Source organism: Ascaphus truei, unplaced genomic scaffold, assembly GCF_040206685.1.
Source record: "Ascaphus truei isolate aAscTru1 unplaced genomic scaffold, aAscTru1.hap1 HAP1_SCAFFOLD_535, whole genome shotgun sequence".
Lineage (NCBI taxonomy): Eukaryota > Metazoa > Chordata > Amphibia > Anura > Ascaphidae > Ascaphus > Ascaphus truei.
The window spans coordinates 114,267-137,154 of record NW_027456866.1 but is presented as its reverse complement, the minus strand read 5'-3'; the positions used below and the strand labels follow the sequence as shown (position 1 = coordinate 137,154).

General features: G+C 52.4%; 1 protein-coding gene across 1 annotated transcript in view; it reads left to right on the top strand.

Moving 5' to 3' along the window:
- Nucleotides 1–3,694: 3,694 nt before the first annotated feature.
- TPP1 (tripeptidyl peptidase 1) overlaps nucleotides 3,695–22,888 on the top strand; it is a gene marked incomplete at its 3' end in the record, with an annotated part of 105,013 nt that continues 85,819 nt past the window's right edge. The window contains exon 1 of the mRNA XM_075584301.1: nucleotides 3,695–4,820. Within this exon, the coding sequence (XP_075440416.1) occupies nucleotides 4,810–4,820 (11 nt within the window). The remainder of the gene's footprint in view (nucleotides 4,821–22,888) is intronic.

Sequence of the window (22,888 nt, the reverse complement as noted above, 5' to 3'; positions counted from 1 at the left end):
CCCTTCCTCCAATTTGGATGTAAATACCCTAAAATTAAAGCTGACAGACTGCACTTTAAGCCCATATTCATTATTAAACTGTAACTTGAATTTATTTTGGTACACAGCCGAAATAACAAAACTTGAATCAGTGTCCAATTATTTCCGGACCTAACTGTATATGTAGCGCACTTTCCCCCTGGGCTACACTACGGTGTGTGTGGTGCGTTACCTGTGGCTAACAGGAGGCCTGAACCTCCGCTGCTGGGAGCCTGGGGTGTACCTGATTCGATAGGTGACAGCGCCTCCACCTGCGCGGAATCCTATATGGGATAACCCCGTGCAGGAACATATAGGAACAATACACAATAAGGTGGTAAAACAAGAATACTTTACTATGAGCACATAAACCGGCATAACCATGAACCACACTTAAACTATAAACATTACTGATGCACACTAATGAGGTACAGCTACCCGCCAAGCCTCGCACGGCCATAACCCCCCACCGTGTTCCCAACACTGTGTCCACACCCCGTAGGGTATACCGTCCCCAAGGTGCAGAAGTGCTCTTGGACACCGAACCTTCCAAATGTCTCCAAGATAAGCCACCCAAAGTGTGAGACAGCGCTGCTCACTAATGTGTGTATTGCTGGTGGCCTTGCTGTAGGTAGCTACCTGCCGGGTGCTCCAGCACCCGGGCGCGCCGACAGAACAGACAGGATTCACTGATCCAGCGATGAAGTGGTCCGCGATGAGTCCGCCTCTGCGTGGGGTGGTGTCCTGTTGGAGTGTCCCACACTGTACAGAGTCTCTGTCTTACGGTGGTGGTCTGGTCCCAGACAACAGGCCGCAACTGCTGCACGGCGCTCACTGGTGTCCCTGTCACTAGTGCAGCTAATGGGCCAGTGTCCCTGTCTAAGGGCCTGTCCCTTTAGCAGCCACAAACTATACAGGGGAGTTGGGGCCCAGCTGGGGCCTAAGGGTGTTCTCTGGCCTAGTGCAGGGGCCGCTGGCTCCCTGCACATACATACCCTACACTTATGATCTCCCAGCTCCGACTGGCGTGGTCCTCAGCACTCCAAATGTATCTAATTCCCCTTGCAGGGGAAACTGTAGCCCTATTGGCTGTGTGGCGTCACATGGTGCCTCCCTAAGACTCATGGAACTTGTAGTCCCTGCTAAAAGCCTCCTACGATTCTCTGTCGCTTTGCGTGCTTAAACTGCGCATGCGCGACTTCCTGCGCATTAGCGAACTCTTGCGCCAACCCCAACATGGTCGCCGGACTGTTCATACAGTTCTGTCCATGCGCGACTATACTGCGCATGCGCGCGCATAACAAAGATGGTGGCGCCCTTCCCGACATCCCGCCTAGGAGCGCCGGCGACCTGATCGCCCCTGTAACCGCCCGCAACTCTCCTGACCGCAGCGGAGGTGAGCAGAAAGGGAGGGGAAGCGAAGAGGGGGGCCTGGGTTACATCTATATATATACACACACACACACACACACACACACACACACCACATACATACAGTTTACAAATACACACAGGCAGTACATACACATACAGAACAGGGGGGAGAGACAAACTTACACACACACACGTACACTCAAACACACAGGCACGTACGCACACACACACAGGCACATACGCACACATATACACATACACACAGGCACGCACTCACACATATACACACACACACACAGGCACGTACGCGCACATACACACAAACAGGCACGTACGCACACATATACACCCAGGCACGTACACACCCACACACACACAGGCACGTACGCACACATATACACACACACACAGGCACGCACTCACACATATACACACACACACACAGGCACGTACGCGCACATACACACAAACAGGCACGTACGCACACATATACACCCAGGCACGTACACACCCACACACACACACAGGCACGTACGCACACATATACACACGTACGCACACATATATACACACACACAGGCACGTACGCACACATACACACACACACACACACATACACACAGGCACGTACATACACACACATACACATATGCACATATATACACACACATATACAGTAGACACACACACAGGCACGTACAGTATGCACATATAGACACACATACAGGCACGTATGCACACATACACACACACACGTACGTACGCACACATACACACACACGTACGCACACATATACACACACACACAGGCACCTACGCACACATATACACACACACGTGCGCACACATATACACACACACACACACACAGGTACGTACGCACACATATACACACACACAAATACGCACACATATACATACACACACATAAACACACACACAGGCATGTACGCACACATATATACACACAGGCACGTATGCACACATATATATACACACACAGGCACGTACACACACATATACACACACACAAATACGCACACATATACATACACACACATAAACACACACACAGGCATGTACGCACACATATATATACACACACAGGCACACACACACGTACACACACACACAGGCACGTACGCACACATACACACACACACAGGCATGTACGCACACATACACACACACAGGCACACACACACACGTACACACACACAGGCACGTACGCACACATACACACACACACAGGCATGTACGCACACATACACACACACAGGCACACACACACGTACACACACACACAGGCACGTACGCACACATACACACACACACAGGCATGTACGCACACATACACACACACACAGGCACGTACGCACACATACACACACACACAGGCATGTACGCACACATACACACACACACAGGCACACACACACGTACACACACACACAGGCACGTACGCACACATACACACACACACAGGCATGTACGCACACATACACACACACACAGGCACACACACACGTACACACACACACAGGAACGTACGCACACATACACACACACACACACAGGCACACACACACGTACACACACACACAGGCACACACACACGTACACACACACACAGGCACGTACGCACACATACACACACACAGGCACACACACGTACACACACACAGGCACGTACGCACACATACACACACACACAGGCATGTACGCACACATACACACACACACAGGCACACACACACGTACACACACACACAGGCACGTACGCACACATACACACACACACAGGCAAACACACACGTACACACCCACACACAGGCACGTACGCACACATACACACACACACAGGCACACACACGTACACACACACACAGGCACGTACGCACACATACACACACACACAGGCATGTACGCACACATACACACACACACAGGCACACACACACGTACACACACACACAGGCACGTACGCACACATACACACACACACAGGCAAACACACACGTACACACACACACAGGAACACACACACGTACACACACACACAGGCACGTACGCACACATACACACACACACACACAGGCACACACACACGTACACACACACACAGGCACGTACGCACACATACACACACACACAGGCATGTACGCACACATACACACACACACAGGCACACACACACGTACACACACACACAGGCACGTACGCACACATACACACACACACAGGCAAACACACACGTACACACCCACACACATATGCTGGTGTCAGCTGACAATCACATGACTCAAGGAAATAATAGCAGCAGAAGCAAGGACAGGAATCCAGAGAGAGAGACAGAGAGAGACCGAGAGACAGAGAGAGAGAGAGACCGAGAGACAGAGAGAGAGAGACAGACAGAGAGAGACCGAGAGACAGAGAGAGAGAGAGACCGAGAGACAGAGAGAGAGAGAGTGACCGAGAGACAGACAGAGAGAGAGACCGAGAGACAGAGAGAGAGAGAGTGACCGAGAGACAGAGAGAGAGACAGAGACAGACAGAGAGAGAGACAGACAGAGAGAGAGACCGAGAGACAGACAGAGAGAGACCGAGAGACAGAGAGAGAGAGAGACCGAGAGACAGACAGAGAGAGACCGAGAGACAGAGAGAGAGAGAGACCGAGAGACAGACAGAGAGAGAGTGACCGAGAGACAGACAGAGAGAGAGACAGAGAGACAGAGACAGACAGAGAGAGAGACCGAGAGACAGACAGAGAGAGAGACCGAGAGAGAGACAGAGACAGACAGAGAGAGACCGAGAGACCGAGAGACAGAGAGAGAGAGCGAGACAGACAGAGAGAGACAGAGAGGCAGACAGAGAGACAGAGAGAGACAGGGAGAGAGACAGATAGAGACTGAGAGAGAGAGAGACCGAGAGACAGACAGAGAGAGACCGAGAGACAGAGAAACAGAGAGAGACAGAGAGAGAGAGACAGAGAGAGACTGAGAGAGAGAGAGAGAGAGAGAGAGAGACAGAGAGAGACTGAGAGACAGAGAGAGACAGAGAGAGACCGAGAGACAGAGAGAGAGACAGACAGGGAGAGAGACAGAGAGAGGGAGAGGGAGGGAGGGAGGGAGAGAGGCAGAGAGACAGAGAGAGACAGAGACAGGCAGACAGAGAGAGAGAGACACACAGAGAGACAGAGAGAGGGACACAGATCAGAGAAAGAGAGAAAGAGAGAGAGGGAGAGAGACAGACAGAGACAGAAAGGGAGGGAGGGAGAGAGACACACAGAGACAGGGAGGGAGGGAGGGAGAGAGACAGGAACGGAAAGAGAGAGACAGAGAGGGAGGGAGAGACAGACAGAAACAAAGAGAGACTGTCTGCTTCCCTCTGTGCTTTTTTGAGGACTTCGGGGCACCGATGTTACACAGGTAACTACACACACGCATACATACATGTACACGCATACATACAGACACGCATACTGTACATACATGTACATGCATACATACAGACACACACATATATGTACATGCATACATACAGACACACACATATACATACATGTACATGCATACATACAGACACGCATACTGTACAAACATGTACATGCATACATACAGACACACACATATACATACATGTACATGCATACATACAGACACACACATATACATACATGTACATGCATACATACAGACACACACATATACATACATGTACATGCATACATACAGACATGCATACATACAGACACACACATATACATCCATGTACATGCATACATACAGACACGCATACATACAGACACACACATATAGACATATATATATATATATATATATATACTGTAAGTGCAGACACGCATACATACAGACACGCATACATACAGACACGCATACTGTACATACATGTACACGCATACATACAGACACACACACATAGACATATATACTGTAAATGCAGACACACGCATACATACAGACACGCATACATACAGACATGTATACTGTACATACATGTACATGCATACATACAGACATGCATACATACAGACATGCATACTGTACATACATGTACATGCATACATACAGACACACACACAGACATATATATATACTGTAAATGCAGACACACGCATACATACAGACACGCATACATACAGACACGCATACTGTACATACATGTACATGCATACATACAGACACACACACATAGACATATATATACTGTAAATGCAGACACACGCATACATACAGGCACGCATAAATACAGACACGCATACTGTACATACATGTACATGCATACATACAGACACACACACATAGATATATATATATACTGTAAATGCAGACACACGCATACATACAGACACGCATACATACAGACACACACATATAGATTGGGTGACCAGATTTTCCAAATGAAAAACCGGGACACAATAAAAAATTATTTATAAAACAAATTACATCACGTGATGCACCCCGTTGCCATGACAACGAGACACTGACGTCAGGCGGTGACATGTTGCCATGACAATGTGGCTTCACGTGATGCCTCGGCACCATAATGCGTCCCGTTGGTGGGGGCTGCAGTGTGTGTCTGTGTGTATAGGAGGTGGACCCTGTAGTGTGTGTTTGTGTGTATAGGAGGTGGGCCCTGCAGTGTGTGTTTGTGTGTATAGGAGGTGGGCCCTGCAGTGTGTGTCTGTGTGTATAGGAGGTGGGCCCTGCAGTGTGTGTTTGTGTGTATAGGAGGTGGGCCCTGCAGTGTGTGTCTGTGTGTATAGGAGGTGGACCCTGTAGTGTGTGTTTGTGTGTATAGGAGGTGGGCCCTGCAGTGTGTGTTTGTGTGTATAGGAGGTGGGCCCTGCAGTGTGTGTCTGTGTGTATAGGAGGTGGACCCTGTAGTGTGTGTTTGTGTGTATAGGAGGTGGGCCCTGCAGTGTGTGTTTGTGTGTATAGGAGGTGGGCCCTGCAGTGTGTGTCTGTGTGTATAGGAGGTGGGCCCTGCAGTGGGTGTTTGCGTGTATATAAATAATGAAGACATTAATTAAAATTAAAATAATTAACAAATTAAAATTAAATTAAAAAAATTAGGCATTAATTAGACAAAATAGGGTCTCTTGCTCTCCTCGTGGCAGTCAGTGACATCACTGCCATGCAGGGCCGCAGACAGCTTTCCCGGGGCCCAGGAAGAACGTTTTCACCGGGGCCCCTACCCACGTTTTGGCGGCCTTGCCCCCCTTCTCACACACCTCCTCACTCTCACCCCACCTCACTCTCCCCAGTCACCCTTTCCTTCCCCCCCTCTCACCCTTTCCTTCCCCCCCTCTCTCTTACAGCCCCACCCCCATGTATTTTTCTCCCCTCCCCACACTCAACCTCCCTCCCCAATATACGTGCATACACAGTGACACACACACACACACATCCCCCCCTCCTCATATTCCCCCTCCTCTCCTCATACCTGCCCCCTCATACTTCCCCCTCTTCTCCTCCCCTCATACCTCTTCTCCTCATACCTCTCCCTCCCCATCCTTTCCTCATACCTACCCTCTCCCCCCTCCTTATATCTCCCCTCCTCATACCTTCCCCATCCCTCCTCATACCTGCCCCATCCCTCCTCATACCTACCCTCTCCCCCCTCCTTATATCTCCCATCCTCATACCTTCCCCATCCCTTCCCCATCACTCCTCATACCTGCCCCATCCCTCCCCATACCTGCCCCATCCCTCCTTCTCCCCTCCCCACACCTTCCCCTTAGCTCCTCATATCTCCCCCACTTCATACCTTCCCCTCCCCCTCCTCATACCTTCCCTTCCCCCTCCTCATACCTTCCCCTCCCCCTCCTCATACCATCCCCGTCCTTCCTCATACCTTCCCATACCTCCTCATACCTTCCCCATCCCTCCCCCTCCCCTCCTCATACCTTCCCCTCAGCTCCTCATACCTTCCCCTCAGCTCCTCAGACCTTCCCCTAGCTCCTCATATCTCCCCCTCCTCATACCTTCCCCTCAGCTCCTCATACCTTCCCCTCAGCTCCTCATATCTCCCCCTTCTCATATCTCCCCCTCCTCATATCTCCCCCTCCTCATATCTTCCCCTCCTACCTTCCCCTCAGCTCCTCATATCTCCCCTCCTCATACCTTCCCCTCCCCCTCCTCATACCTTCCCTTCCCCCTCCTCATACCTTCCCCTCCCCCTCCTCATACCTTCCCCTCAGCTTCTCATACCTTCCCCTCAGCTCCTCATACCTTCCCCTCAGCTCCTCATATCTCCCCCTCCTCATACCTTCCCCTCAGCTCCTCATACCTTCCCCTCAGCTCCTCATATCTCCCCCTCCTCATACCTTCCCCTCAGCTCCTCATACCTTCCCCTCCTCACACCTTCCCCTCAGCTCCTCATATCTCCCCCTCCTCATACCTTCCCCTCCCCTCCTTATACCTTCCCCTCAGCTCCCATACCTTCCCCTCAGCTCCTCATACCTTCCTCTCAGCTCCTCATATCTCCCCCTCCTCATATCTCCCCCTCCTCATATCTCCCCCTCCTCATATCTTCCCCTCCTACCTTCCCCTCAGCTCCTCATATCTCCCCCTCCTCATACCTTTCCCTCCCCCTCCTCATACCTTCCCTTCCCCCTCCTCATACCTTCCCCTCCCCCTCCTCATACCTTCCCCTCAGCTCCTCATACCTTCCCCTCAGCTCCTCATACCTTCCCCTCAGCTCCTCATATCTCCCCCTCCTCATACCTTCCCCTCAGCTCCTCATACCTTCCCCTCAGCTCCTCATATCTCCCCCTCCTCATACCTTCTCCCCAGCTCCTCATATCTCCCCCTCCTCATACCTTCCCCTCCTCATACCTTCCCCTCAGCTCCTCATACCTTCCCCTCCTCATACCTTCTCCCCAGCTCCTCATATCTCCCCCTCCTCATACCTTCCCCTCCTCATACCTTCCCCTCAGCTCCTCATATCTCCCCCTTCTCATACCTTCCCCCCAGCTCCTCATATCTCCCCCTCCTCATACCATCCCCTCAGCTCCTCATATCTCCCCCTCCTCATACCTTCCCCTCAGCTCCTCATATCTCCCCCTCCTCATACATTCCCCTCAGCTCCTCATATCTCCCCCTCCTCATACCTCCCCCTCCTCATACCTTCCCCCCAGCTCTTCATATCTCCCCCTCCTCATACCTTCCCCCCAGCTCTTCATATCTCCCCCTCCTCATACCTTCCCCTCAGCTCCTCATATCTCCCCCTACTCATACCTTCCCCTCTGCTCCTCATATCTCCCCCTCCTCATACCTTCCTCCCAGCTCCTCATATCTCCCCCTCCTCATTCCTTCCCCTCAGCTCCTCATATCTCCCCCTCCTCATACCTTCCCCTCCCCCTCCTCATACCTTCCCTTCCCCCTCCTCATACCTTCCCCTCCCCCTCCTCATACCTTCCCCTCAGCTCCTCATACCTTCCCCTCAGCTCCTCATATCTCCCCCTCCTCATACCTTCCTCTCAGCTCCTCATATCTCCCCCTCCTCATACCTTCCCCTCCCCCTCCTCATACCTTCCCTTCCCCCTCCTCATACCATCCCCTCCCCCTCCTCATACCTTCCCCTCAGCTCCTCATACCTTCCCCTCAGCTCCTCATATCTCCCCCTCCTCATACCTTCCCCTCAGCTCCTCATATCCCCCCCTCCCCATGCCTTCCCCTCAGCTCCTCATATCTCCCCCTCCTCATACCTTCCCCCCAGCTCCTCATATCTCCCCCTCCTCATACCTTCCCCTCAGCTCCTCATATCTCCCCCTCCTCATATCATCCCCTCAGCTCCTCATATCTCCCCCTCCTCATACCTCCCCCTCCTCATACCTTCCCCCAAGCTCTTCATATCTCCCCCTCCTCATACCTTCCCCCCAGCTCTTCATATCTCCCCCCCCTCATACCTTCCCCTCAGCTCCTAATATCTCCCCCTCCTCACACCTTCCCCTCAGCTCCTCATATCTCCCCCTCCTCATACCTTCCCCTCCCCTCCTTATACCTTCCCCTCAGCTCCCATACCTTCCCCTCAGCTCCTCATACCTTCCTCTCAGCTCCTCATATCTCCCCCTCCTCATATCTCCCCCTCCTCATATCTCCCCCTCCTCATATCTTCCCCTCCTACCTTCCCCTCAGCTCCTCATATCTCCCCCTCCTCATACCTTTCCCTCCCCCTCCTCATACCTTCCCTTCCCCCTCCTCATACCTTCCCCTCCCCCTCCTCATACCTTCCCCTCAGCTCCTCATACCTTCCCCTCAGCTCCTCATACCTTCCCCTCAGCTCCTCATATCTCCCCCTCCTCATACCTTCCCCTCAGCTCCTCATACCTTCCCCTCAGCTCCTCATATCTCCCCCTCCTCATACCTTCTCCCCAGCTCCTCATATCTCCCCCTCCTCATACCTTCCCCTCCTCATACCTTCCCCTCAGCTCCTCATACCTTCCCCTCCTCATACCTTCTCCCCAGCTCCTCATATCTCCCCCTCCTCATACCTTCCCCTCCTCATACCTTCCCCTCAGCTCCTCATATCTCCCCCTTCTCATACCTTCCCCCCAGCTCCTCATATCTCCCCCTCCTCATACCATCCCCTCAGCTCCTCATATCTCCCCCTCCTCATACCTTCCCCTCAGCTCCTCATATCTCCCCCTCCTCATACATTCCCCTCAGCTCCTCATATCTCCCCCTCCTCATACCTCCCCCTCCTCATACCTTCCCCCCAGCTCTTCATATCTCCCCCTCCTCATACCTTCCCCCCAGCTCTTCATATCTCCCCCTCCTCATACCTTCCCCTCAGCTCCTCATATCTCCCCCTACTCATACCTTCCCCTCTGCTCCTCATATCTCCCCCTCCTCATACCTTCCTCCCAGCTCCTCATATCTCCCCCTCCTCATTCCTTCCCCTCAGCTCCTCATATCTCCCCCTCCTCATACCTTCCCCTCCCCCTCCGCATTCCTTCCCTTCCCCCTCCTCATACCTTCCCCTCCCCCTCCTCATACCTTCCCCTCAGCTCCTCATACCTTCCCCTCAGCTCCTCATATCTCCCCCTCCTCATACCTTCCTCTCAGCTCCTCATATCTCCCCCTCCTCATACCTTCCCCTCCCCCTCCTCATACCTTCCCTTCCCCCTCCTCATACCATCCCCTCCCCCTCCTCATACCTTCCCCTCAGCTCCTCATACCTTCCCCTCAGCTCCTCATATCTCCCCCTCCTCATACCTTCCCCTCAGCTCCTCATATCCCCCCCTCCCCATGCCTTCCCCTCAGCTCCTCATATCTCCCCCTCCTCATACCTTCCCCCCAGCTCCTCATATCTCCCCCTCCTCATACCTTCCCCTCAGCTCCTCATATCTCCCCCTCCTCATATCATCCCCTCAGCTCCTCATATCTCCCCCTCCTCATACCTCCCCCTCCTCATACCTTCCCCCAAGCTCTTCATATCTCCCCCTCCTCATACCTTCCCCCCAGCTCTTCATATCTCCCCCCCCTCATACCTTCCCCTCAGCTCCTAATATCTCCCCCTCCTCATACCTTCCCCCCAGCTCCTCATATCTCCCCCTCCTCATTCCTTCCCCTCAGGTCCTCATATCTCCCCCTCCTCATACCTTCCCCCCAGCTCTTCATATCTCCCCCCCCTCATACCTTCCCCTCAGCTCCTAATATCTCCCCCTCCTCATACCTTCCCCCCAGCTCCTCATATCTCCCCCTCTTCATACCTTCCCCCCAGCTCCTCATATCTCCCCCTCCTCATACCTTCCCCTCAGCTCCTCATATCTCCCCCTCCTCATACCTTCCCCTCAGCTCCTCATATCTCCCCCTCCTCATACCTTCCCCCCAGGTCCTCATATCTCGCCCTCCTCATACCTTCCCCACAGCTCCTCATATCTCCCCCTCCTCATACCTTCCCCCCAGCTCCTCATATCTCCCCCTCCTCATACCTTCCCCCCAGCTCCTCATATCTCCCCCTCCTCATACCTTCCCCCCAGCTCCTCATATCTCCCCCTCCTCATCCCTTCCCCTCAGCTCCTCATATCTCGCCTTCCCCATACCTTCCCCTCAGCTCCTCATATCTCCCCCTCCTCATACCATCCCCCCAGCTCCTCATATCTCCCCCTCCTCATACCTTCCCCTCAGCTCCTCATATCTCCCTCTCCTCATACCTTCCCCTCAGCTCCTCATATCTCCCCCCCTCATACCTTCCCCTCAGCTCCTCATATCTCCCCCCCTCATACCTTCCCCTCAGCTCCTCATATCTCCCCCTCCTCATACCTTCCCCTCAGCTCCTCATATCTCCCCCCTCATACCTTCCCCTCAGCTCCTCATATCTCCCCCTCCTCATACCTTCCCCCCAGCTCCTCATATCTCCCCCTCCTCAGACCTTCCCCCCAGCTCTTCATATCTCCCCCTCCTCATACCTTCCCCTCAGCTCCTCATATCTCCCCCTCCTCATACCTTCCCCCCAGCTCCTCATATCTCCCCCTCCTCATACCTTCCCCTCAGCTCCTCATATCTCCCCCTCCTCATACCTTCCCCCCAGCTCCTCATATCTCCCCCTCCTCATACCTTCCCCCCAGCTCCTCATATCTCCCCCTCCTCATACCTTCCCCGCAGCTCCTCATATCTCCCCCTCCTCATACCTTCCCCCCAGCTCCTCATATCTCCCCCTCCTCATACCTTCCCCTCAGCTCCTCATATCTCCCCCTCCTCATACCTTCCCCCCAGCTCCTCATATCTCCCCCTCCTCATACCTTCCCCTCAGCTCCTCATATCTCCCCCTCCTCATACCTTCCCCTCCCCCTCCTCATACCTTCCCTTCCCCCTCCTCATAACTTCCCCTCCCCCTCCTCATACCTTCCTCTCAGCTCCTCATATCTCCCTCTCCTCATACCTTCCCCTCCCCCTCCTCATACCTTCCCTTCCCCCTCCTCATACCTTCCCCTCCCCCTCCTCATACCTTCCCCTCAGCTCCTCATACCTTCCCCCCAGCTCCTCATATCTCCCCCTCCTCATACCTTCCCCTCAGCTCCTCATATCCCCCCCTCCCCATGCCTTCCCCTCAGCTCCTCATATCTCCCCCTCCTCATACCTTCCCCCCAGCTCCTCATATCTCCCCCTCCTCATACCTTCCCCTCAGCTCCTCATATCTCCCCCTCCTCATATCTTCCCCTCAGCTCCTCATATCTCCCCCTCCTCATACCTCCCCCTCCTCATACCTTCCCCCCAGCTCTTCATATCTCCCCCTCCTCATACCTTCCCCCCAGCTCTTCACATCTCCCCCTCATACCTTCCCCTCAGCTCCTCATATCTCCCCCTACTCATACATTCCCCTCAGCTCCTCATATCTCCCCCTCCTCATACCTTCCCCCCAGCTCCTCATATCTCCCCCTCCTCATTCCTTCCCCCCAGGTCCTCATATCTCCTCCTCCTCATACCTTCCCCTCCCCCTCCTCATACCTTCCCTTCCCCCTCCTCATACCTTCCTCTCCCCCTCCTCATACCTTCCCCTCAGCTCCTCATACCTTCCCCTCAGCTCCTCATATCTCCCCCTCATCATACCTTCCTCTCAGCTCCTCATATCTCCCACTCCTCATACCTTCCCCTCCCCCTCCTCATACCTTCCCTTCCCCCTCCTCATACGTTCCCCTCCCCCTCCTCATACCTTCCTCTCAGCTCCTCATACCTTCCCCTCAGCTCCTCATATATCCCCCTCCTCATACCTTCCCCTCAGCTCCTCATATCCCCCCCCCCCCATGCCTTCCCCTCAGCTCCTCATATCTCCCCCTCCTCATACCTTCCCCACAGATCCTCATATCTCCCCCTCCTCATACCTTCCCCTCAGCTCCTCATATCTCCCCCTCCTCATACCTTCCCCCCAGCTCCTCATATCTCCCCCTCCTCATTCCTTCCCCTCAGCTCCTCATATCTCCCCCTCTTCATACCTTCCCCCCAGCTCCTCATATCTCCCCCTCCTCATTCCTTCCCCTCAGCTCCTCATTACTCCCCCTCTTCATACCTTCCCCCCAGCTCCTCATATCTCCCCCTCCTCATACCTTCCCCTCAGCTCCTCATATCTCCCCCTCCTCATACCTTCCCCTCAGCTCCTCATATCTCCCCCTCCTCATACCTTCCCCCCAGCTCCTCATATCTCCCCCTCCTCATACCTTCCCCCCAGCTCCTCATATCTCCCCCTCCTCATACCTTCCCCCCAGCTCCTCATATCTCCCCCTCCTCATACCTTACCCCCAGCTCCTCATATCTCCCCTTCCTCATACCTTCCCCCCAGCTCCTCATATCTCCCCCTCCTCATACCATCCCCCCAGCTCCTCATATCTCCCCCTCCTCATTCCTTCCCCTCAGCTCCTCATATCTCCCCCTCCTCATACCTTCCCCTCAGCTCCTCATATCTCCCCCTCCTCATACCTTCCCCTCAGCTCCTCATATATCCTCCTCCTCATACCTTCCCCTCAGCTCCTCATATCTCCCCCCCTCATACCTTCCCCTCAGCTCCTCATATCTCCCCCCCTCATACCTTCCCCTCAGCTCCTCATATCTCCCCCTCCTCATACCTTCCCCTCAGCTCCTCATATCTCCCCCTCCTCATACCTTCCCCTCAGCTCCTCATATCTCCCCCTCCTCATACCTTCCCCCCAGCTCCTCATATCTCCCCCTCCTCATACCTTCCCCCCAGCTCCTCATATCTCCCCCTCCTCAGACCTTCCCCCCAGCTCTTCATATCTCCCCCTCCTCATACCTTCCCCTCAGCTCCTCATATCTCCCCCTCCTCATACCTTCCCCCCAGCTCCTCAGACCTCCCCCTCCTCATACCTTCCCCCCAGCTCCTCATATCTCCCCCTCCTCATACCTTCCCCTCAGCTCCTCATATCTCCCCCTCCTCATACCTTCCCCCCAGCTCCTCATATCTCCCCCTCCTCATACCTTCCCCCCAGCTCCTCATATGTCCCCCTCCTCATACCTTCCCCCCAGCTCCTCATATCTCCCCCTCCTCATACCTTCCCCTCAGCTCCTCATATCTCCCCCTCCTCATACCTTCCCCTCAGCTCCTCATATCTCCCCCTCCTCATACCTTCCCCTCAGCTCCTCATATCTCCCTCTCCTCATACCTTCCCCTCAGCTCCTCATATCTCCCCCTCCTCATACCTTCCCCTCAGCTTCTCATATCTCCCCCTCCTCATACCTTCCACTCAGCTCCTCATATCTCCCCTCCTCATACCTCCCCCTCCTCATACCTTCCCCCCAGTTCCTTATATCTCCCCCTCCTCATACCTTCCCCCCAGCTCCTCATATCTCCCCCTCCTCATACCTTCCCCCAGCTCCTCATATCTCCCCCTCCTCATACCTTCCCCTCAGCTCCTCATATCTCCCCCTCCTCATACCTTCCCCTCAGCTCCTCATATCTCCCCCTCCTCATACCTTCCCCTCAGCTTCTCATATCTCCCCCTCCACATACCTTCCTCTCAGCTCCTCATATCTCCCCTCCTCATACCTCCCCCTCCTCATACCTTCCCCCCAGTTCCTTATATCTCCCCCTCCTCATACCTTCCCCCCAGCTCCTCATATCTCCCCCTCCTCATACCTTCCCCCAGCTCCTCATATCTCCCCCTCCTCATACCTTCCCCTCAGCTCCTCATATCTCCCCCTCCTCATACCTTCCCCTCAGCTCCTCATATCTCCCCCTCCTCATACCTTCCCCTCAGCTCCTCATATCTCCCCCTCCTCATACCTTCCCCCCAGCTCCTCATATCTCCCCCTCCTCATACCTTCCCCCCAGCTCCTCATATCTCCCCCTCCTCATATCTCCCCCTCCTCAGATCTCCCCCTCCTCATACCTTCCCCTCAGCTCCTCATACCTTCCCCTCAGCTCCTCATATCTCCCCCTCCTCATACCTTCCCCTCAGCTCCTCATATCTCCCCCTCCTCATACCTTCCCCTCAGCTTCTCATATCTCCCCCTTCTCATACCTCCCCCTCCTCATACCTTCCCCCCAGCTCCTCATATCTCCCCCTCCTCATACCTTCCCCCCAGCTCCTCATATCTCCCCCTCCTCATACCTTCCCCCCAGCTCCTCATATCTCCCCCTCCTCATACCTTCCCCCCAGCTCCTCATATCTCCCCCTCCTCATACCTTCCCCTCAGCTCCTCCTATGACACACACAGACAGACAGGAGACACACACACAGACAGACAGGACACACACACATACACACATATATACACATGCATACTATAAATACAGACTCACACATATATACACATGCATACTGTAAATACAGACTCACACATTTATACACATGCATACTGTAAATACAGACTCACACATACTGTATATACACATGCATATTGTAAATACAGACTCACACATACTGTATATACACATGCATACTGTAAATACAGACTCACACATACTGTATATACACATGCATACTGTATATACAGACTCACACATACTGTATATACACATGCATACTGTAAATACAGACACACACATACTGTATATACACACGCATACTGTAAATACAGACTCACACGTACTGTATATAGACACGCATACTGTAAATACAGACTCACACATATACACATGCATACTGTAACTACAGACTCACACATACTGTATATACACATGCATACTGTAAATACAGACTCACACATATACACATGCATACTGTAAATACAGACTCACACATACTGTATATACACATGCATACTGTAAATACAGACTCACACATATACACATGCATATTGTAAATACAGACTCACACATACTGTATATACACATGCATACTGTAAATACAGACTCACACATACTGTATATACACATGCATACTGTAAATACAGACTCACACATATACACACATGCATACTGTAAATACACTCACACATATACACACATGCATACTGTAAATACAGACTCACACATATACACATGCATACTGTAAATACAGACTCACACGCACTGTATATAGACATGCATACTGTAAATAGACTCACACATATACACATGCATACTGTAAATACAGACTCACACATACTGTATATACACATGCATACTGTAAATACAGACTCACACATACTGTATATACACATGCATATTGTAAATGCAGAAACACGGATACACACATACATATATGTAGCCCCCTTTCCCTATGTCAGGGCGACTACGTGTGCTGCTAATACCTGCGCGGCAAACAGGAGGCCTGATCCTCCGCCACCGGGAGCCTGGAGTGTGTGTATCAGTATCTACTAACAGCGCCTCCACCTGAGAGGGATCCTCACGCAGTAGGATGTCCCCTCCCAAGATAATATGCTCAGTAATGACACACAGGGTATATGCAACAGTATTTACTGAACAATGCTTCTAACCATAACACAGTATATCGGATACCGACCCGCGGAATATCCCCACAGTACTTGTTTGTAGGGGCACCAGTGTCCCAGTGCCCGGGCTTTAATAGCCATTCCCACCCCCAAGTGTGTAGCAGCGCTGCACAAGATGTGTTGGTGCACTTGTAGGGATACCTTCCCGGGGATTCAGCACCCGAGTGCTGCTGGGTAACAACAGGCAACGATCTGTCTGTTCCACCGAATATCCGCCTCCTCGTGGTGTGCCTCCAGCTGGAGCGTCCCACCTTAAGATAGTCTCTGAGTGGGTGACCTGGTTTGGTCACAGATGTAGGCCGCGCACACCACATGCACCCGTCACCGCTGTGCTGGTTAACACTAGTGTGCTAGGAAGCGTCCCTGCCTGGGGCCTGCCCTACAACACACAAGCTGATCAAGCTGATGGTGAGGGGTATAGCTGGGACCTAAGGGGGTATTCTGGCCTAGTCCAGTGGAGCACTTCTCCCCGGACCTTACCTATCCCCTTGCTGTCCTGCTTCCGACTGTCGTGGCTCTGGTAGCGCGTCAAATGTAACGATCTTGCCCCAGGACATTCTCGCAGCCCTATTGGCTAGATTCCCCATGTGGTGTAGCAGCCCCTAAGGCTGCTGGGACTTGTAGTTCCCTTCCAAGGAGCCTATCTCCTAATGGCCATCTAAACTGGTACTGTGCATGCACGAGGCACCCTGCGAATGCGCGACTAAGCTCAAAATGATGTTGCCCTCTATTAAGTACCACCGCAGAGCTCCGGTGATGCGCTCACCTCCCTGACCACCCACAACTATCCCCGCAGCTACTGGAGGTAATAGGAAGGGGGGGGGGCGGGAAGGCACTGAGGAACCGGGGGGCCAGAGGGGACCTGGTTATATCCTCCCCCTGGTGAAAACCCCAATGTCACTGCTTTGGAACAACATATGCACACACAACATTATATAATAAAAATGCATAGATAAGATACAACTTAACAAATGCAAACTCTAAACAATGATGTACAACTCAATAACCATATTTATAACGGAGGCAGCTTGTCTTTAGCCGGCTGCTGAGACTCATAGGTTAGGTGCCCCTAACTGATCGTAAGCCACTCTAGTGGGAGGGCGCCTCACTCGTTGACTCCTGCGAGTCTCCTCTGCAGTCTCTTCTTCTTGGGAGATGCTATCATGGGCTTGAGGCCCAGATCCTCTCATAACAGGTGAACTTGGGTGAACACAGTCTCTATTGGGGTGAACACAGTCTCTATTGGGGTGAACACAGTCTCTATTGGGGTGAACACAGTCTCTATTGGGGTGAACACAGTCTCTATTGGGGTGAACAAGATCTCTGTTTTGGTGAACAATGTCTCTTATAGGGACGAAGCTCGGGCTTCGCGGATCAAGTGGCCGGCTTGTTGAAGCCACTGGTGAGGGTACCTGAGGCATGGGCCCATTGCCCGTTGCTCCTTCGGGAGGTGCCAACCAGTCTCTGTCTGAACCAGCGGAGGTTCCTTCCATAGGATCTTGAGTCATCTCAGTTTCTGTGGCTAGAGTCTCTGTAGACTCTGTTTCAGGGTTACTTTCTCCCACTTGCTGGATGGGGAACTCAAACATCATAAAGTACGGCGTGCACATGCTGCACATAATGAGACCACGTTATAACTGGCCGCGTGCGATCCGCGAGGACTTACCCGGCATCTGCAGGGTTCAATTCCTGCATGGTATGGTATCATTTATAAATTAATATTTTATATAATACACAGGCAGGAATTGAACCCATGATCTTTCATATACCAGTCCATTGCTCTACGCACTACACCACAGTGTGGATGGAAGGCTTTCCTCCTTATACAACCCTATAGTTGTTTGGAAGGTATATTCTCTTGTGGTGATGGACTGCAGTAGATATTAAGTTTGTTTTTTAGAAACAGCTTCATCACACCAATCCTGTGGTGTAGCAGTTAGAGAATTCCCTGGCATATGAAGTACCAGGGGTTCAATTCCCACATGGTGTAGGGGTGTGTCCGTGTGTCCGTTAGCAATAAAGCATTGAATGTTATATAAAAAAAAACAAAAAAAGAAACCTTGGAGATGTTTTTAAATTGGGAGCCACGCTCAGACCGCGTTATAATCAGATCCAGCGCTGCCCACAATAGTGGTAAAGTTGGTGCACTTGTAGATTGAGTATACCTGCTGGGTGCTCTAAAACCCGGTAGCGCCAATGGAAGACAAGGGGCGTCCGATTGCATGACGTCGCCGTCAGTGATGAGTCCGCCTAAACGTGGGGTGGTATCCAGCTGGAGGGTCCCACCGTAACAGTCTCTTTATGCATTGGTGGTCTGGTCCCAGACCACAGGCCGCCTCCGCTGCGCGGCATCCTTTGCGGTGTCCCTGAAACTAATCAGATAAAGGGGCAGTGCCTCTGTCTAAGGACCTGTCTCTGCAGCAGCCATAAACTTACAGGGGAGTCGGGGCCTAGCTGGGGCCTATAAGGGGGTACTGACACCCTGCACCTACACCCTAACCCTTCCGTGTCCCAGCTCCGACTGGCGTGGTCTCAACGTGCCAAATGTATCTACTGCTGAGCAGGAGATCCTCGCTGCCCTATTGGCTGTTGCGCGGCATGTGACTGCAGCCCCTGGGGGTTTTAGTTCCCCTTGGGAGTACTGTATCTAATGGCCGTCGGTGCAGTAATGCTCATACGCATGCGCAAAGCCCATGTAATGGCTGCCGCGCCTCCGGTCTAATCTGCGCATGCGCAACTCCACTGCACATGCACACGCAGAACAAAGATGGCGGAGCTCTGAAGACCGGATTGCCAGCCCACCTGCCGCTGGTCTCCCCCCACACCGCCGGCACTTGCCCCTGCCTCTGTTGCCGAGCGTGGCCACGCCGGGAGGTAAGGGGACAGAAGGGAGACCCAGGGGGAACCTGGCCACACATACATACATATATATGCATACTGTACATACAGACACACACATACATACATACACCTGCATACTGTACATTCAGACACACGTGTAACCCATGTCCCCCCCCCCCTATCCTGGGAGAAGGACTGCATTACTGTCTTAATGTGGTGCTGAGGCATGCCTGCTGGTTCAAGAGAGCTGAGTAGCCACGATGGTAAGGGGCAACAGGACATGCTTTTAGGTGGTCTCTGGGTTCTTGCTCATTGATTCAGTGCCTCTAGCTGTAATGGGCTCCTGCGGTGCAGGATGTCTGCTCCCACCACAACACTCCCTTCCCCTCCTGCCCAGGAACTGACATCCAGGAAGAGGTATAGTGAACAGATAGCTTTATAGGACATGCTGCAGCAGCTCTTCATACAGCACAGTTGTTGAGGTCCAATGTCCCAGGACGTCAGGATGGTGCTTTCCCCGATAGTATGGCGCCTGGAGTCTTGGTGGTCCTCAGGCCCTTAGGCCTGAATTGGGCCAGCTCATCCATGCCATGGGAGGGTCTGACAGCCCATGCTTGGGCTGGGCTGAGCAAGGCTGCTCTAACTTTGCAACACCCACTGGTTAACTTCAGGAAGGGGTGGGCTCATGGAGTGTACCCATCATCGATAGGCTTACACAGGCCATGAGTCACCACCTTACTTCCATCACTTACAAGTGAGCGAAAAGGGGGGTCAATAGCCGTAGATTAACCCATGAAGGTCCGAACTTAGTAGGGACTTACATCACAGATACACTATGGGGGAAAGAGAGGTACTTATGGACATACCATATTAAACTCTCCCCTGGGTGAAATTCCCAACGAACCCGCTTGGGTCCAAATTTGCTGCACCCTCGGTTATCCTGGAATCTGCAGAATGACATACGTTTGTACAAAGTTAATACACGTCATACAATATACACTCTTAACACTACTAGCTGGATTACCCTAATGGTAATGTCTAGGATTTTAACTGGCCATCCATCATAGTCTTTTACCCAGTAGACTTTGGGGACATCAGCTTGCGGGCGGACCTCCACCCTATTCATATAAATGCAGGTGCCTATCAACCATTCTCCCATGATAGAACAAATAAGTGACTCAGTGATAAACTCCTTATGGCTAGTTTTATGCTGAAGGTATTTAATGACAACTAACCTCAGCTACTCATGGCGATGGTCCTCTTTTTTCTGCATGATGGGTACAGGGACATAGGGGAAGTGATACCCATGGGACTGCCGGAAACCTAGCTCTTATGGCCGGGTCAGCCCTACTTAGTTTAAGCACCTTCCGACCAGCTCCCTGGCCGGGTAGTACCCAAAATCCTGGATCTTTGGGTTTATTCTTTTTAGACTTTCAGGGCCCTTAGGGATACGTACTCCCAACTTAATCTCTCTCTCTCTCTTAAAGAGACCTTCAGCTGACTCCTCAACGGTAAATACACCTTCCTCCCACCAATAGTCAACTATAGGGCCACTCCGCAGAATAAACCTTATATACTTTAACTCAGGGGCATACCCCTGGAACAGAGGGTGCCACCAATTACATTGGTCAGGTGATAGGGGCTCAGATCCTGCGCTATCAGACCTGGCATGCACGGGTGAAAGGGCATTAGATGACACAGAGGGTGAAGACATTGTTATAGGCACCTCTGACTGAGACCCAAAGGACCTCCTAAATGAGTGATAGGATCCTCTACTCCCTGGCCTCTTAATACATCTGGACACTGGTATCTCTCCCTCTGACTCCTCGGAGCTTTCACTCAACCATCTTCCCTCATCCACATCCTCTGGAAACACAAGTTAACACAAAAGGCTGTACAGTAGGATCTACATGTTTTACCCTCTGTGAACCACAGGTTGATGATGGGGCAGTGGCAGGGGCAGAATGGGCATGAGCAATGTCTTGAATGTCCAGCACAGGGGTAGTGGCAGATGGGGTATCTATCACTAAGGCCGGTGAATGGGGCTTAAACAAGTCCATTAACAGTGGTATGGAAAGGGGCTTCCCTTTCTCTTTAACTGGGGACTGTAGCTTGGATGCTGCCACTCGTTGACCCCTTCCTCGTCCTGCAGGGGGCGGCATCAGTTCATGGACATGCTTGTCCTTTGGACAGTTAGCCTTCACCAGGCTGGTGACATCTGTCTGAGGCAGGTCAACACTCACCGCTTCTTGGCCCAGCGGTGGTGCGACCGGCTCCTTATTCATGTCAGGATGTGGGTACTTGAGTGTAACTCCGGTATTCTGCCCGCCCTAACACCTTGGCATCTCTGAAACTTTGAAGTCCGGGACTCGACAAGACACAGTAGCACCAAGCTTGGTAGCCATCTGGTCTCTCGGAACCACGGACTGGGAAATTTCCCAGTTCTTATACAAGGCATACACATGTACAGGCATACCCTGGTTTAAGTACACTCACTTTAAGTACACTCGCGAATAAGGACATAGCGCCCAATAGGCAAACGGCAGCTCGCGCATGCGCCTGTCAGCACGTCCTGAACAGCAATACCGGCTCCCTACCTGTACCGAAGCTGTGCGCAAGCGGGGAGACTATAGAGACTGCTACACATGCGTTATTTACATCAGTTATGCACATATATGACGATTGCAGTACAGTACATGCATCGATAAGTGGGGAAAAGGTAGTGCTTCACTTTAAGTACATTTTCTCTTTACATACATGCTCCGGTCCCATTGCGTACGTTAATGCGGGGTATGCCTGTGTTACATACATGCTCCGGTCCCATTGCGTACGTTAATGCGGGGTATGCCTGTGTTACATACATGCTCCGGTCCCATTGCGTACGTTAATGCGGGGTATGCCTGTGTTACATACATGCTCCGGTCCCATTGCGTACGTTAATGCGGGGAATGCCTGTGTTACATAGTTACATACACGCTCCGGTCCCATTGCGTACGTTAATGCGGGGTATGCCTGTGTTACATACATGCTCCGGTCCCATTGCGTACGTTAATGCGGGGAATGCCTGTGTTACATAGTTACATACATGCTCCAGTCCCATTGCGTACGTTAATGCGGGGTATGCCTGTGTTACATACGTGCTCCGGTCCCATTGCGTACGTTAATGCGGGGTATGCCTGTGTTACATACATTCTCCGGTCCCATTGCGTACGTTAATGCGGGGTATGCCTGTGTTACAT